This window comes from Bos grunniens, chromosome 6, assembly GCF_055505025.1.
Source record: "Bos grunniens cultivar Pamir isolate PY7600 chromosome 6, Bosgru_T2T1.0, whole genome shotgun sequence".
In the NCBI taxonomy this organism is placed as follows: Eukaryota; Metazoa; Chordata; class Mammalia; order Artiodactyla; family Bovidae; genus Bos; species Bos grunniens.
The window spans coordinates 12980723-12996821 of NC_141170.1; the positions used below are offsets into that span (position 1 = coordinate 12980723).

At 45.6% G+C, this 16099-nt stretch overlaps 2 protein-coding genes across 7 annotated transcripts in view; one reads left to right on the forward strand and one right to left on the reverse strand.

Moving 5' to 3' along the window:
• The window catches only part of NSG1 (neuronal vesicle trafficking associated 1), a 48810-nt gene extending 45861 nt beyond the window's left edge, over nt 1–2949 (forward strand). For both annotated transcript variants that reach the window (XM_086404824.1, XM_086404823.1), the window contains exon 6: nt 2283–2949. The gene's annotated coding sequence lies outside the window, so the exon portion shown is untranslated. The remainder of the gene's footprint in view (nt 1–2282) is intronic.
• STX18 (syntaxin 18) overlaps nt 1–16099 on the reverse strand; it is a 119727-nt gene that overhangs the window by 13041 nt on the left and 90587 nt on the right. For all 5 annotated transcript variants that reach the window (XM_086404817.1, XM_086404818.1, XM_086404820.1 and 2 more), the window contains 2 exons: nt 9419–9534; nt 202–290 (listed from right to left, as the gene is read on the reverse strand). In XM_086404817.1, coding sequence (XP_086260943.1) covers nt 202–290; nt 9419–9534 — 205 coding nt within the window. The remainder of the gene's footprint in view (nt 1–201; nt 291–9418; nt 9535–16099) is intronic.

Here is a 16099-nt window from a genome sequence, read left to right on the forward strand (position 1 = left end):
CTTAATTATGCTATTGCAAATTTAAAGCATATGAAAAGTATACTAAGAATTAGGAAATCAAGTGGAAAATTGTATCTAAACTATAATTTTTAAAGCTCAGCATAAAAATAAGGGTAACAGCATTTAGGATGACCTTCTATTCAATGAAATATTCTTACTAAAAGTAGTTAAAAACACATGATTAGGAAGAGACTAGCTTACCATTTGTATTTCTTCTGGGGATAATTCATCTTCACCTTTGCCATCTCCCCAGCTTCCCAATTCAGGTTGTGCTTCGACTGGAACCTTTTCTGTTTAAAAAATAAATAGAAAGCAAAATAGTCACTTTAGAACAGGTTGGTTTAGGAGGTAAGCATATTAAAAAAACCCGAGACGAAGCAAAATTGTAGGGCTTTGTCCATCCATATTTGATTATCTCTCGGTTAATATTCAAGTACTGTGGTGTGATCCTTTACAATGTTTGGACCTGTGCTATGTGTGTGTGTGTGTGTGTGTGTGTGTGTGTGTGTGTCAAAAGGGGACCCTCCATACAGTTTTGGTACTGCTGTGATCTCAGCAATGGTCACAAACCAAATGGATGTTTTTCAGGACCACTTTTCAAGTGGACTTTACTTCAAAACACATACTCACACGCTTACATCCTTCCCTCTGCTTTTTAGACTGTCAAATGTACGGGCAATTTCATTAAAATGTTTCCTGTATTTCATTACAATACAGGAAATGACACACCACCCCTCATGCCCTTCCCTCCCAGAAGTAGCCACTCATTGGTGCTGTGATGTGGCCTCGCAGGCTCTCTCTGGCATGTTCACCTACAAACAGATAAGCAATTCCCTGCCTCCCCTGCCCCCACGCCAGCCCAGAAACAATTTATAGTTTTGCGAGTGTGGTATTATTTATTTGCTTTTCACAGGTATATCAACGGTAACATGTTGTTCTAAAACTTGCTTTTTATAACTTCACAGTGCATCCTGGTGATTTTCCTATGTCACTCCACATAGATCTCCCTTGTTCTTCACTTTTTAAGTATTTATTTATTTAGCTGCAGCCTGCGGGATCTTTAGTTGCAGCATGCAAAGTCTTGGTTCTGACACTTGGGGGGTCTAGTTCCCTGACCAGGGATGGAACCTGAGCGCCCTGCACCAGGAACATGGAGTCTTAGCCACTGAACCACCAGGGAAGTTCCTACTTCGTTCTGTTAAATTGCTGCATAATATCCCACTGTAAGGAATTCTCTGTGTAACCAACTCCACTGATAAACCTTGTACTTCTGCTAGTACGTGTGCCAGGACACACTTTGGTGCAGTCTGATGTATTCCAGGATAGCAACCTGGGAACAGACTGCTGACGGGTGGTGTAGGAACATTAACCTAGAGAATGTTTTCGTCATGATCATAAACATGGACCAGACCTCTGAGACAGCAGACCAACAGCACAGCTCCCAGAAGGGGCTGTGCCACCTGGGGCCCTGAGGGCGAGGCCTGTGTGTCTCCTCGGGGGTGGGTGGATGCTGGAGCTTCGCCCTTAGGTGGAGGCTGTAATGGGTCTTCTTCCTACAGGTGACTCTGTCTGCTGTCTCAGCAGTGCTTCTGGGCTTATCAGCGGGTTGCCAAGTACTTAAAAGGCAAATACCGCTTCTTTTCCTCCCCGATGTCAGTTAAATTCCCATGGCTGCTCTCAGTCCCATGAGGGAGGCAGAAGTCCAGAGTTTTTGTCTGGAGACTGATAAGGGAAAAGTACATAATGATGGTGTCAGTTTACAGACAGCAGATTAGGCAGACCTGTGTACAAAGTACAGTTATTATTCTGCATATGTCATCACAAAAAAATAAAATTAAATGTGCATTAATTTTTTTAAACACCATCCTTGTAGAGAAGGGGGACAAAAAGAAGCAAATATAGAAAAATATGGGAAACCTATTGAAAATATGTCCATGACTTTGTGCAAGTTTTTAGAAAATGGCTGTTTTTTTTTTTTTTTGCCAGAACCATCATTGTATTTATAAATGACACATGTACATCCCACCCCCGCCAGAGCCCAGGCTTCTCTGTCCATGGACTTCTCCAGGCAAGAACACTGGAGCGGACTGCCATTCTCTTCTCCAGCCTCTACCTTGTACTTGACCTCATTATGGTATCCATCTTGAGCTTTCACTTCTATGTGTTTAAGGATAAGAACACCAAAATTAGAAACAGAAACATCACTCACATCAGAATCAAGTATAAACCACTCTGAGCTAGAATGGGAAGTCTGTTAACAGAACTCACGCTCTCCTTTGCAGCCACCTGGAGCCATCCTGACCTGCAGCAGTTAAGAATCAACTTGAAGCATGGTGCCCCGAACACCGGTGCTTTGCCCAGACCTCCCTCCTGCCCCGATGCCGAGAGACTCAAGTCCCGATTCCGTGGTCCAGCACTCAAGGCCCTCTGCATTCCAGCCCCCCTGACCTCAAGACCCACTCCTCCTCCCCTTTCTGTGAGTTTTACTGACCCAGAAGTGCTTTCCTCCACTGACTGCATTCCACATCTCCCCTGTGCTCTGTGGCCTCTGAGTGTTTACTCATGCTATTCCCTCTGCCTGGAACATTCTAAGCTTCCCCCCTTTTCAGGTCCAGACTCATTTCTCAGGACCACCACCACCTCCTGAAGTCCACTTTGCCCATTTAAAAATTGGGTTATCGTTTTCTTACTGACTTGTAAAAGTCCTTTCCACGTTCTAGATACAGATCCCTTATTAGGTGTGTGATTTTCAAATATTTTCTCCCATTCCATGGGCTTTTTTCACTTTCCTTCCTTGTTAATTCTTTGCCAAATCTGAGATCAGGAAGATTTAGCCCTGGTTTTTGTTGTTGTTGTTGTTTTTTTAACAAGTTTTAGGGTTTTAGCTCTGTAAAGGCCTTTGGTCTTATTCTGAGTTAGCGTTAATAAATGGTGTGACTCAAGTGTCAATCTTTGTTCTTCTGCATGTAGATATACAATTTTCCCAGCACCAATTGTTAAAGAGACTGTTCTTGCCCACTTGAAGGAAATCAACTGGCCAGAGCCACATGCTGTTATTTCTGGATTCTCAGTTCTGTTCCATTCATCCATGCCCATCCCTGTGCAGGCATCCCTGTCCTGATTACTGCTGCCCTGCTGTCTGTTTTGAAACTGGGAAGTGTGAGTCCTCCTACTTTGTTCCTTTTCATGACAGTTTGGTTTTCTTGAGTTCCTTGCTTTTCCTCATGATTTTAGAATCAACTTGTCAATTTTCACAAAGAAATCAGCTGGGATTCTGATAAGGAATGCACTGAAATTGTGGATCATTTTGGGGTGTACTACCATCTTAACAACATTAATTCTTCTGATTAACTTGAGATGCTTTTCTATTTGCGTGTGAGTCGCTCAGTCATCTTCGACTCTTTGCGACCCCATGGACTGCAATCCTCCAGGCTTCTCTGTCCATGGGACATTCCAAGCAAGAACACTGGAGTAGGTTGCCATTTCCTTCTCCAGGGGATCTTCCCAACCCAGGGATTGAACCCGTGTCTCCTGCGTTGAAGGCAGATTCGTTACCGTCTGAGCCACCAGGGAAGCCCCCTTCTATTTGTTTTGGTTTAGTTCAGTCGCTCATTCTTGTCTGGACTCTTGGCGACCCCATGGACGCCAGATTTCCCTGTCTATCACCCACTCTCAGAGTTTACTCAAACTCATTTCCACTGAGTCGGTGATGCTATCTAACCATCTGATCCTCTGTCGTCCCCTTCTCCTCCCACCTTCAATCTTTCCCAGCATCAGGGTCTTTTCAAATGAGTCAGTTCTTCGCATCAGGTGGCCAAAGTATTGGAGTTTCAGCTTCAGCACCAGTCCCTTCCAATGAACACTCAGGACTGATTTCCTTTAGGGTTGATTGGTTGGATCTCCTTGCAGTCCAAGGGACTCTCAAGAGTCTTTTTGAACACCACACATTTCAAAAGCATCAATTCTTTAGCACTCAGCTTTCTTATAGTCCAACTCTCACATCCATACGTGATTACTGGAAAACCCATAGCTTTGACTAGACAGACCTTTGTTAGCAAAATAATGTCTCTGCTTTTTAATATGCTCTCTAGGTTGGTCGTAGCTTTTCTTCCAAGGAGCAAAAGTCTTTTAATTTTTATGGCTGCAGTCACCATCTGCAGTGATTTTGGAGCCCAAGAAAATAAAGTCTCTCACTGTTTCCACTGTTTCCCCATCTATTTGCCATGAAGTGATGGGATTTGATGCTGCGATCTTAGTTTTCTGAATGTTGAGTTTTAAGCCAACTTTTTCACTCTCTTTCACTTTCATCAAGAGGCTCTTTAGTTCTTCTTCGCTTTCTACTATAAGGGTGGTGTCATCTGCATATCTGAAGTTATTGATATTTCTTCCGGCAATCTTGATTCCAGCTTGTGCTTCACCCAGTCCAGCATTTCACATGATGTACTCTGCATATAAGTTAAATAAGCAGGGTGACAATATACAGCCTTGATGTACTCCTTTTCCTATTTGGAACCAGTCTGTTGTTCCATGTCCAGTTCTAACTGTTGCTTCTTGACCTGCATACAGATTTCTCAGGAGGCAGGTCAGGTGGTCTGGTATGTCCATCTCTTGAAGAATTTTCCACAGTTTGTTGTGATCCACACAGTCAAAGGATTTGGCATAGTCAATAAAGCTGAAGTAGATGTTTTGCTGGAACTCTCTTGCTTTTCTTGATGATCCAATGGATACTGGCCATTTGGTCTCTGGTTCCTCTGCCTTTTCTAAATCCAGCTTGAACATCTGGAAGTTCACAGTTCATGTACTGATGAAGCCTGGCTTGGAGAATTTTGAGCATTACTTTGCTAGCGTGTGAGATGACTGCAATTGTGTGGCAGTTTGAGCATTCTTTGGCATTGCCTTTCTTTGGGAAGTTATTTCTCCACTGATCCCCAGTAGCATATTGGGCACCTACTGACCTGGGGAGTTTCTCTTTCAGTATCCTATCATTTTGCCTTTTCATACTGTTCATGGGGTTCTCAAGGCAAGAATACTGAAGTGGTTTGCCATTCTCTTCTCCAGTGGACCACATTCTGTCAAATCTCTCCACCATGACCCACCCATCTTGGGTTGCCCCACGGGCATGGCTTAGTTTCATTGAATTAGACAAGGCTGTGGTCCTAGTGTGATTAGATTGACTAATTTTCTGTGAGTATGGTTTCAGTGTGTTTGCCCTCTGATGCCCTCTTGCAACACCTACCGTTTTACTTGGGTTTCCCTTACCTTGGGTGTGGGGCATCCAGTCCCACCACTTCATGGGAAATAGACGGGGAAACAGTGGAAACAGTGTCAGACTTTATTTTTCTGGGCTCCAAAATCACTACAGATGGTGACTGCAGCCATGAAATTAAAAGATGCTTACTCCTTGGAAGGAAAGTTATGACCAACCTAGATAGCATATTCAAAAGCAGAGACATTACTTTGCCAAGAAAGGTTCGTCTAGTCAAGGCTATGGTTTTTCCTGTGGTCATGTATGGATGTGAGAGTTGAACTGTGAAGAAGGCTGAGCGCCGAAGAATTGATGCTTTTGAACTGTGGTATTGGAGAAGACTCTTGAGAGAGTCCCTTGGACTGCAAGGAGATCCAACCAGTCCATTCTGAAGGAGATCAGCCCTGGGATTTCTTGGGAAGGAATGATGCTAAAGCTGAAACTCCAGTACTTTGGCCACCTCATGCGAAGAGTTGACTCATTGGAAAAGACTCTGATGCTGGGAGGGATTGGGGGCAGGAGGAGAAGGGGACGACAGAGGATGAGATGGCTGGATGGCATCACTGACTCGATGGACGTGAGTCTCAGTGAACTCCGGGTGTTGGTGATGGACAGGGAGGCCTGGCGTGCTGTGATTTATGGGGTTGCAAAGAGTCATACACGACTGAGCCACTGATCTTCTTTGGGAATGGAACGAAAACTGACCTTTTCCAGTCCTGTGGCCACTGCTGAGGTTTCCAAATTTGCTGGCATATTGAGTGCAGCACTTTCACAGCATCATCTTTTAGGATTTGAAATAGCTCAACTGGAATTTCATCACCTCCAATAGCTTTGTTTATAGTGATGCTTCCTAAGGCCCACTTGACTTTGCATTCCAGGATGTCTGGCTCTAGGCTGGTGATCACACCATCGTGGTTATCTGGGTCATGAAGATCTTTTTTGTACTGTTCTTCTGTGTACTCTTGCCACCTGTTCTTAATATCTTCTGCTTCTGTTAGATGCATTTGGATCATGTTAAATTTCTTTCAACAATGATTTGTAGCTTTCAAAGTATAAGCCTTACACTTCTGTTTAGTTTATCCTTTTTGATATTATCATAAAGGAATTCCTGCTTTTTACATTTCATTTCTGGATTGTTCATTAAGTATATAGAAATGAAATTTTTGTTTAATGGTTTTGTATCCCAGAACCTTGCTGAAACTCATTTACTACTTGTCTTTATTGGTGGAGCTCTTAAAATTTTCTGTATACAATACCAGGCTGTTTATGAATAGAAAAAATTTCCTTCATAATTGCCTCTGCTATCTTGGCCAGTCTATTAATCGACTTCCAATGTTCAACTGATAAAGAATCCTGCCAAACCTCAGTGTCAAGCAATGGACTGCTTCATAGTTGGCTCCACAAACCAATGTGCCAGACACTGCTTACCCCTTTATCCTAGGCTCCTGAAGTGCTCACAACAAACCACAGCTACGTGATACTGTAAAAAAGTGGTGGCTCAGAGTTCAAGTAACTTGTCCAAGTGGAGGACAGCGGCCAGACTGAAACCAAGGTTCACAGTCCTTCCATGACATCATGCTGCAACCAAATGCTTCCCCTTCCCTTACCTCAGAAGGAGGGATGGCACACCTCCACACACAGGAAATAGATAAAGGTGGGGTGCAGCAATGGTAAAGCTTTCTTTCAGGAAAAACAGACAAAATGAAGCAGAGAAAGCTTGTTATACATGCAGCAACTTGTACATAAAGTGTGCACATTTTTAATGAGCACCAACTCAGATTTTATGACCCTTTGGGACTCTATGTAACCAGGAAAGAGATGACTGTGAAATAAGCATCAGCTAACGACCATGGAGGAAAGGGTGGCTGGGTGGAGCTGTGGGGACAGTGAGGCCAGTGGCAGCAGGGGCCGGGATGCCTGGGGGAAGAGAGAGGCCTTACCCAGTGGTGGTGGGGGGTGGAGGGGGGAGAGTCCCGAGACGCAGGGGTCTGCATTTAGAAAATGGGGGAACTGGTGTTTGGCAGTGCCACTAACTGCTGCAGCTGGGATGCTGACGGCCTCCAGAGAGACACTCTTCACACCACTCGGCTCCTGTATGTGCTGGTGAGAAGCTAAATGGGAGCACGCTCTCTGAATATTTTGTGGGGATGGCTTAGTCAGGAGATAATGGCATGATTATAAAGTATCCAAATAGTGACTTTAAGATAAAAACATAAACTGTGAGGAATGACGCTCTTTCACTCTGACCATTTGTTTTCTACCACCCAGAGACATTAAGTTCCTTTTGCTTCAGGCAATAGTTCCACAGCAACTAAAAGCAGTCAGTGTTCCATATAGAGGCTTCATTCATTCCTTCATTTACTCATTCGTTCATTCATTCTTTTCAACAAAGATTTAATGAGCACCTCCTATGTGCCAGGTGTTGTTCTGGGTACCAGTGTTACAGCAGTGAACAAAGCACATACAGAAATTTCTGTCCTCGTGGGACTTAGGTTTAGCTTGGAAGACAGAGCATAAAGAGTATAAATGAGAAAAACATATAGAAAGGTAGAGACCAGTGCCAGGGAGAAACAGCAGGGAGGACCGCAAGTGGCAGGAGGCACAGCCCTTCATCCTCCTTCTACCAACCCTCATTCCTTGGGGAATCCCAGCCTGTCTCAAGTGATCTACAGACCTGTCCCCTGGCCTCCAGATGCGCAGACCCAACTCCCTGTTCAACCTCTGTGCCGGGCAGCCCCTAGCCTGTCCCTCCTCAGCCTCCCGCATCTCAGTGAAGGGCAGCCACCTTCTTCCCGCTGCAACAACCACTGCAGCCTTCCCTGACCCGTCTCCTCCTCATGCCCCACATCCAGGAAGCAGATTCTGTGCTCAACTTTCAAAATATATCCAGAACTCTCCGCATTCTCTCCCATGCCCTGGCTACCCATGCTTGGTATAATCTGCCATCATCTTGTTTCTGGGAGACTTTAGCAGCCTCTTAACTATCCCTATTTTGCTTCCTAAGCCCCTGAACAATCTGTTTCAACAGAGCACCCGGAGGGACCCTGCCCAAACGTAGTCCTCTCTGCAACAGTCTTCTCAGAGTCCTTCAGAAGGCTCATCTTAAGAAAAAACAAGTTCATGAAATCCATCTGAGAGGGCTGCTGTAACGATGGTGGTGACATCTATGAAGGTTCAGGACAGCACCTAGGTAGCACCCCGGAGGCGTACAGTAACCGAGTGCCATTGTGAGAGTACAGGAGAGGAGGTGAGGAGGGGAGGCGGGGAGGGGAGGCGGAGAGGGGAGGCAAGAGAGGACGTGAGGAGGGGAGGCGGAGAGGGGAAGCGAGAGAGGACGTGAGGAGGGGAGGTGAGGAGGGGAGGCGAGGAGGGGAGGCAAGGAGAGGAGGTGAGAGAGGACGTGAGGAGGGGAGGCAGCGAGGAGGGGAGGCGAGAGAGGAAGTGAGGAGGGGAGGCGAGGAGGGGAGGTGAGGAGGGGAGGCGAGGAGACTCGCGGGCCTCAGCATCCTGGGATCCACGCACAGCAAGCGCTCACCCCATTGCCCAGCTCTGAGGTATGCGGCACACTAAGCATGCATCCCCTACACACGCAGCCGCCCCGGCCAGACACAGGGACTTAAGATGTCCCCAACGGCGCTCTGTACATTTGCCTGTGTTGCAGGCTGTACAGAGACACTGTGTTTATCCAGCATCCTCCGTGTGTCAGGAGGTGCTCTAAGTTACAGGCCGGCCAGCAAACATGAAGACAGGAAGCATATAAACCCAGACATGCATTACACTGGCTCAGTTGGCTGATGAAGCCTGCTGACATCACACACCCTACCCAAGGCAGGATGGTCAGGTCCACATAAGGTCAGCGCTGACACGGGCACAGGGTAGGCAGCGCCCTACCGCTCCTGAGACTGACAAGCAGAGATCTCTGATGTTTCCTCTGGGTTCTAAGGCTCCAGTCCCCACCTCACTGGTGTGTGGAGACTCAGGCCCTTTCTTTAGACCCTGCCGGCCCCCAGGTGTCTGGAGGACCCTCCCGCCCCACCCTTGAAGTGGTCATTAAGATCCAGCTGTGACCAAAAAAAAGGCTGCCGCTTCCATGTTTCCTTCCCTTCGTGCAAACGCAAGCACCACAGGTCATAAAGAAGAGACGCAAGGCACGATTTTGATTTTAATTCATACCTGGATATTCTTCAGGGACAGGTTTTTCTTCAGGGTCTTTTGATGGACTCTGTGAAACTTTCTCAGAAGACATGGATTCTCTTGTCTTTGTGTTTGGTTCTGGTTCCAGCTTAGACCTAAGGATGAAAAATCAGCAGTTACATCATTTACTTACACAGCAGGATTCTGCCTGAAAACAGAGGAGTCAAAGATGAGCCCTACACCCTTGCCTTGCGCCCTCAGCTGGAGAGTAGAACCATGGCCTTGGGCCCAGCGACCATCCTGACACAGTTCAAGGGGGTGGCGCTTATTACAGGGCAGTCGGCACACCCCCGCCAGAGCCCGCAGCTGAAAGAGTGCTGTCAGCAGGCGTCAAAGGAAAGGACGCAGGAACCCACCCTACCTCCTGACCCCACACTCGAGACGTGGCAGCAAGGGCCAGCCCACTGCTCCAAGTTCAACAAACCCAAGAGCTGGTCGTGCACCAATGCAGAAGTGGGATTGAATAAATACACGCACATGTTACATAACACACGGTACACAAGTAACATCTTAAAACTGACCTGTAAAAGCACGAGTCTTCACACACCCACAGGGAGCAAGGCCTTGTCTCAGGTCTCTTAGCCTCATCACCCGCCCTGGCCTGGGGCTTGCTCCCACAGAGTATTCTCTTCCACCCCCAGGGCCAGGCGAGATCTCGCCCACCTCATCTCACTCTCCTGCCTGCAGAAGGCCTCCTCTTGCCACTCTGTGCCCCAGCGCCTGTCTTTTTCCCAGCAGTCACTGCGGGCTGAGGTGACCTTCCCCTCTCATTTGGTTACTGTCTGTCTCGTTCCACTGCAGTATGTGCTCTGGGAGCAGGGCCCCTGACTGCGTAAGTCATGGCTGCTGTGCAGCCCTGGGTTCGAGATGAGTGTGTGGCATTCAGGGTTTAATAAACATAGGGTGAATGAATGGATGCTTTATAATTCTCAGTGCATTGTTAATAAGAGGGAAAAAAATTGGTTATGAGATAAGGGGCCTTGTATTGTAACTCATAGAGCACTATGAAAATTCTAGGCAGATTGCTAAAAAAGACCTATGATAACATTATGAGGCAGACTCAAAAAGAACAATGCAAATGCATATCGGGATGATATTATCAATGCCAGCTAATATTTATTGAGGGCTTCTCAGGTACTGGGCACTCTTCTAAGCACCTTTATACACATAAGCTTAAATTAATGCCATACATCCCTATAGCAGTTACTAGTATTAATGGCCTTTTCACAGAGGAGGAAAGTGAGGTGCGGGGAAGTCAGGAAACTTGCCCGGGCCAAACAGTGAGTACATGGTGGGGCTGGGATGTGGCCTCAGGGAACCCATCTTGGAGGCCACACTCTGAACAACTAACTGCCCCGTGAAGAGGAGGTTCTATCCACCAGGTTCTATGAGAAGGGACTGCAGTGACCCAGAGAGGCTGAGAGAGTGGAGTCAAAGCCAGATGGGTACTTGACTCTGCAACTTTCCAGAGCCGTATATACCAAAATACACACTGAATTTCCAAAAAGGATGTCTCTTCCAAATAACCTGACCACAGAGGCCATTTTCATGTTTTGTTTTTTTTTTTTCCCCAAAAGATAGTGTTCTAAGAAAGGGTGTTTATAGGAACTGCTCCTCTACAACAGTAACAAAAGAATTGTCGAGTAATTATATGATCAATCACGCTAAGGGCTCCAGTTACTGAGGCTGAATAATAGCTACTCTAAAATGTATACACTTTGAAACAATAACAACCACTTAAGGTGGCTCAGTGGTAAAGAACCTGCCTGCAGTGCAGGAGACCTGGGTTCAATCCCTGGGTCAGGAAAACCCCCTGGAGAAGGAAACGGCCACACACTCCAGTATTCTTACCAGGATAATCCCATGGAGAGAGGAGCCTGGTGGGTTACAGTCCATGGGATTGCAAAGAGTCAGACATGACTGAGAGACTGACATTTTCACTTTCACCATCTATTGGTGTTTCTGGGGCCAGGAATTTGGGAGCAGCTCGGCTGGGCGGTTCTGCCTCACGAGGGCACTGCTATAGGGTAGAGGGCCCCACCACCTGAAGGCTCGCCTGGGGTTAGAGGAGTCCCTTCCAAGGAGTCTCATTCTCACGGCTGTGAGACAGTGCTGGCAAGAGCCTGGTCCCTTCCTCATGGGCATGTCAGTGTGTCCCTGGGCATGGTAGCTGGCTTCCCCCAGAGCAAGCAGTCTCAGAGACCACGGCAGAAGCTCCAGTGCCTTTTTATAACAGTCTCGGCCTCTGTTTACAACGGTCATTTCTGCCATACCCCACTGTCCAGGCAGTTGCGACGGCCCACTCAGGTTCAAGGAGCGGGAACACAGACCACATATCTCCCTCTCAGTGAAGCAAGAACAGTCACATTTTAAATAAGACCATGTGGGATGGGATGTTTGAGTTCAACCGTCTTAGAAAAATATATTTGACATTGTAAGTACCACACATATGCACAAAGATGAACAGAATTTCACAGAAGACATACAAATGGTCAATAAAGCAGAGGAAAAGTGTCCAATAACATGGAGTAAAAAAACCATAGTGAGATACTGTGACATTGCCACTAGAATGGCTTAAAAAAGTTACCATCTCCGAGCCCTGGTGAACACAGGGAGCAACACTGACTCTCACACATTGCTGGGAGGACGGTAAAATAATAAGGCCACTTTGGAAAACCTAAGACAGTTCCTTAGCTTAAGAAACATCTCCACGTTGACAGAGCAGCTCCACTTTTAGGTATTTAAACAAGAAAAATTTCAGCTTCTTCAGCGTTACTGGTTGGGGCATAGACTTGGATTATTGTGATATTGAATGGTTTGCCTTGGAAACGAACAGAGATCATTCTGTCGTTTTTGAGATTGCATCCAAGTACTGCATTTTGGACTCTTTTGTTGACCATGATGGCTACTCCATTTCTTCTAAGGGATTCCTGCCCGCAGTAGTAGATAAAACGGTCATCTGAGTTAAATTCACCCATTCCAGTCCATTTTAGTTTGCTGATTCCTAGAATGTCGACATTCACTCTTGCCATCTCTTGTTTGACCACTTCCAATTTGCCTTGATTCATGGACCTGACATTCCAGGTTCCTATGCAATATTGCTCTTTACAGCATTGGACCTTGCTTCTATCACCAGTCACATCCGCAGCTGGGTATTCTTTTTGCTTTGGCTCCCATCCCTTCATTCTTTTTGGAGTTATTTCTCCACTGATCTCCAGTAGCATATTGGGCACCTACTGACCTGGGGAGTTCCTCTTTCAGTATCCTATCATTTTGCCTTTTCATACTGTTCATGAGGTTCTCAAGGCAAGAACACAGAGTTCCAAAGAATAGCAAGAAGACATAAGAAAGCCTTCCTCAGTGATCAATGCAAAGAAATAGAGAAAAACAACAGAATGGGAAAGACTAGAGATCTCTTCAAGAAAATTAGAGATACCAAGGGAACATTTCATGCAAAGATGGGCTCGATAAAGGACAGAAATGGTAGGGACCTAACAGAAGCAGAAGATATTAAGAAGAGGTGGCAAGAATACACAGAAGAATTACACGAAAAAGATCTTCATGACCCAGATAATCACGATGGTGTGATCACTGACCTAGAGCCAGATATCCTGGAATGTGAAGTCAAGTGGGCCTTAGAAAGCATCACTACGAACAAAGCTAGTGGAGGTGATGGAATTCCAGTTGAGGTATTTCAAATCCTGAAAGATGATGCTGTGAAAGTGCTGCACTCAATATGCCAGCACATTTGGAAAACTCAGCAGTGGCCACAGGACTGGAAAAGGTCAGTTTTCATTCCAATCCCAAAGAAAGGCAATGCCAAAGAATGCTCAAACTACCACACAATTGCACTCATCTCACATGCTAGTAAAGTAATGCTCAAAATTCTCCAAGCCAGGCTTCAGCAATACATGAACTGCGAACTTCCTGATGTTCAAGCTGGTTTTAAAAAAGGCAGAGGAACCAGAGATCAAATTGCCAACATCCGGTGGATCATGGAAAAAGCAAAAGAGTTCCAGAAAAACATCTATTTCTGCTTTCTTGACTATGCCAAAGCCTCTGACTGTGTGGATCACAATAAACTGTGGAAAATTCTGAAAGAGATGGGAATACCAGACCACCTGACCTGCCTCTTGAGAAATGTGTATGCAGGTCAGGAAGCAACAGTTAGAACTGGACATGGAACAACAGACTGGTTCCAAATAGGAAAAGGAGTACGTCAAGGCTGTATATTGTCATCCTGCTTATTTAACTTATATGCAGAGAACATCATAAGAAACGCTGGACTGGAAGAAGCACAAGCTGGAATCAAGATTGCCGGGAGAAATAGCAATAACCTCAGATATGCAGATGACACCACCCTTATGACAGAAAGTGAAGAGGAACTAAAAAGCTTCTTGATGAAAGTGAAAGTGGAGAGTGAAAAAGTTGGCTTAAAGCTCAACATTCAAAAAACGAAGATCATGGCATCTGGTCCCATCACTTCATGGGAAATAGATGGGGAAACAGTGGAAACAGTGTCAGACTTTATTTTCTTGGGCTCCAAAATCACTGCAGATGGTGACTGCAGCCATGAAATTAAAAGATGCTTACTCCTTGGAAGGAAAGTTATGACCAACCTAGATAGCATATTCAAAAGCAGAGACATTACTTTGCCAACAAAGGTCCGTCTAGTCAAGGCTATGGTTTTTCCTGTGGTCATGTATGGATGTGAGAGTTGGACTGTGAAGAAGGCTGAGCACCGAAGAATTGATGCTTTTGAACTGTGGTGTTGGAGAAGACTCTTGAGAGTCCCTTGGACTGCAAGGAGATCCAACCAGTCCATTCTGAAGGAGATCAGTCCTGGGATTTCTTTGGAGGGAATGATGCTGAAGCTGAAACTCCAGTACTTTGGCCACCTCATGCGAAGAGCTGACTCATTGGAAAAGACTCTGATGCTGGGAGGGACTGGGGGCAGGAGGAGAAGGGGACGACAGAGGATGAGATGGTTGGATGGCATCACTGACTCGACAGACATGAGTTTGAGTGAACTCCGGGTGTTGGTGACGGACAGGGAGGCCTGGCGTGCTGCAATTCATGGGGTTGCAAAGAGTCTGAGACGAGCGACTGAGCGACTGAACTGACTGACTGACAAGAAAAATGAAAAGATATATCCACACACAGATCTATCCAAGAATGTTCATGGCACCCGTATCCATAACAGCCAAAATAGTAGAAACAACTCAAATGTCCACCAATAGGAGAACAGATGGTCCAACTGTGTGGATAGAATGGATAGACCAACAATTCATGCAGTATAATGCCATTCATTAATAAAGAAGAAAAAACTGGATAAACACAACATGGATAAAAAATTGGTTAAGCAATAAAGCCAGTTGAAACCATAACTGAAAAGAAAAACACAAAACAAGGGTCTATCTTGTTTAACATTAAATGTATAAATATGATTATTTATTACTTACTTCCTAACATTTTACCTCAAAGATCAGTTTTGGGATTCAGTATGTGGCAACCTGACACCTTGGGCTGCCCAGGTGATGCGACTGGAAAAGAACATGCCTGCAAATGCAGGAGACATAAGAGATGTGGGTTCGATCCTTGGGTCAGGAAGATCTCCTGGAACAGGAAACAGCAACGCTCTCCAGTATTCTTGCCTGGGAAGTTCCAAGGACAGAGGAGCCTGGCGGGCTAGAGTCCACAGGGTTGCAAAGAGTGGGACACGACTGAGCTACTGGGCATGCATGCACCCAACCTGACATCTTAGCCATGTTCAAACTAGTATAGCATGAATAAGACATCCATTTGCAGAATTTTCAGATTTTTTTTTTCCAGTAACTAAATAACAAGTGACAGCATTTCTTAGCCTGTTTTCTCCTCTGTAAAATGGGACTGTAAAAGCATCTTTCTACTGGTTTATATGTAAATCTTGAGCACAGTCTGGGGCAAGGGATGAAAAAATTAGCTATTACTACCACTCTTGCATCACTGTGTAACAAGAAAAGGCAGAGGGGTTAGATAGTATTGAGAAACCCTAAAGAAATACACTTTTTTTTTTTTAATTCTGTCAAGATAAAAATCAATGGAGGAAAAGATGGAAACAGCTGGCACAATCCATCAATAATTCAAAAAACTCAGAGACGGGAGAACACTGCTGCTCTCAGTGTAAGGGACTCAGTAGCGTCTTCAGTCATGGGCCAACTAGTGCTCATCTTCCAGGCTGGTGCTGTGGAGAGGGAAGGATCTGAGGAGTCTTGGTAGATCAGCAGAGGAGAGGTCTCGGGGTGGTGGCCATGCCTCGGTGGCAAGGCAGCCTTGTCCTCGGCCACATTCCTTGGTAGGACTGGCCTGATGTCCTCCTGGATGGTCTCGGGTGACAGGCTACTCCAGTAATTCCACAAATCTACGGTGGATGGGGACACAATCCTTAAACTATTGGCTGACTGCCTGTCTGTCTGAGAAAGATATGCTCAGGAATCTGTTTGGAGACAAAAAGTGGGTTTGGAGTCTAGTCTGCCACTTGTCTGCAATGTGACAGTTTCCTGTTATGTTTTTTTCAATCCTCTGAATTTTCTTCATCTGCAAAGCACTTTTCTACAAAGAAGAATCTTGCAAACACTGCATGAGGTCACCCGTGACAACGTACTTAGCACAGAGGTTGGC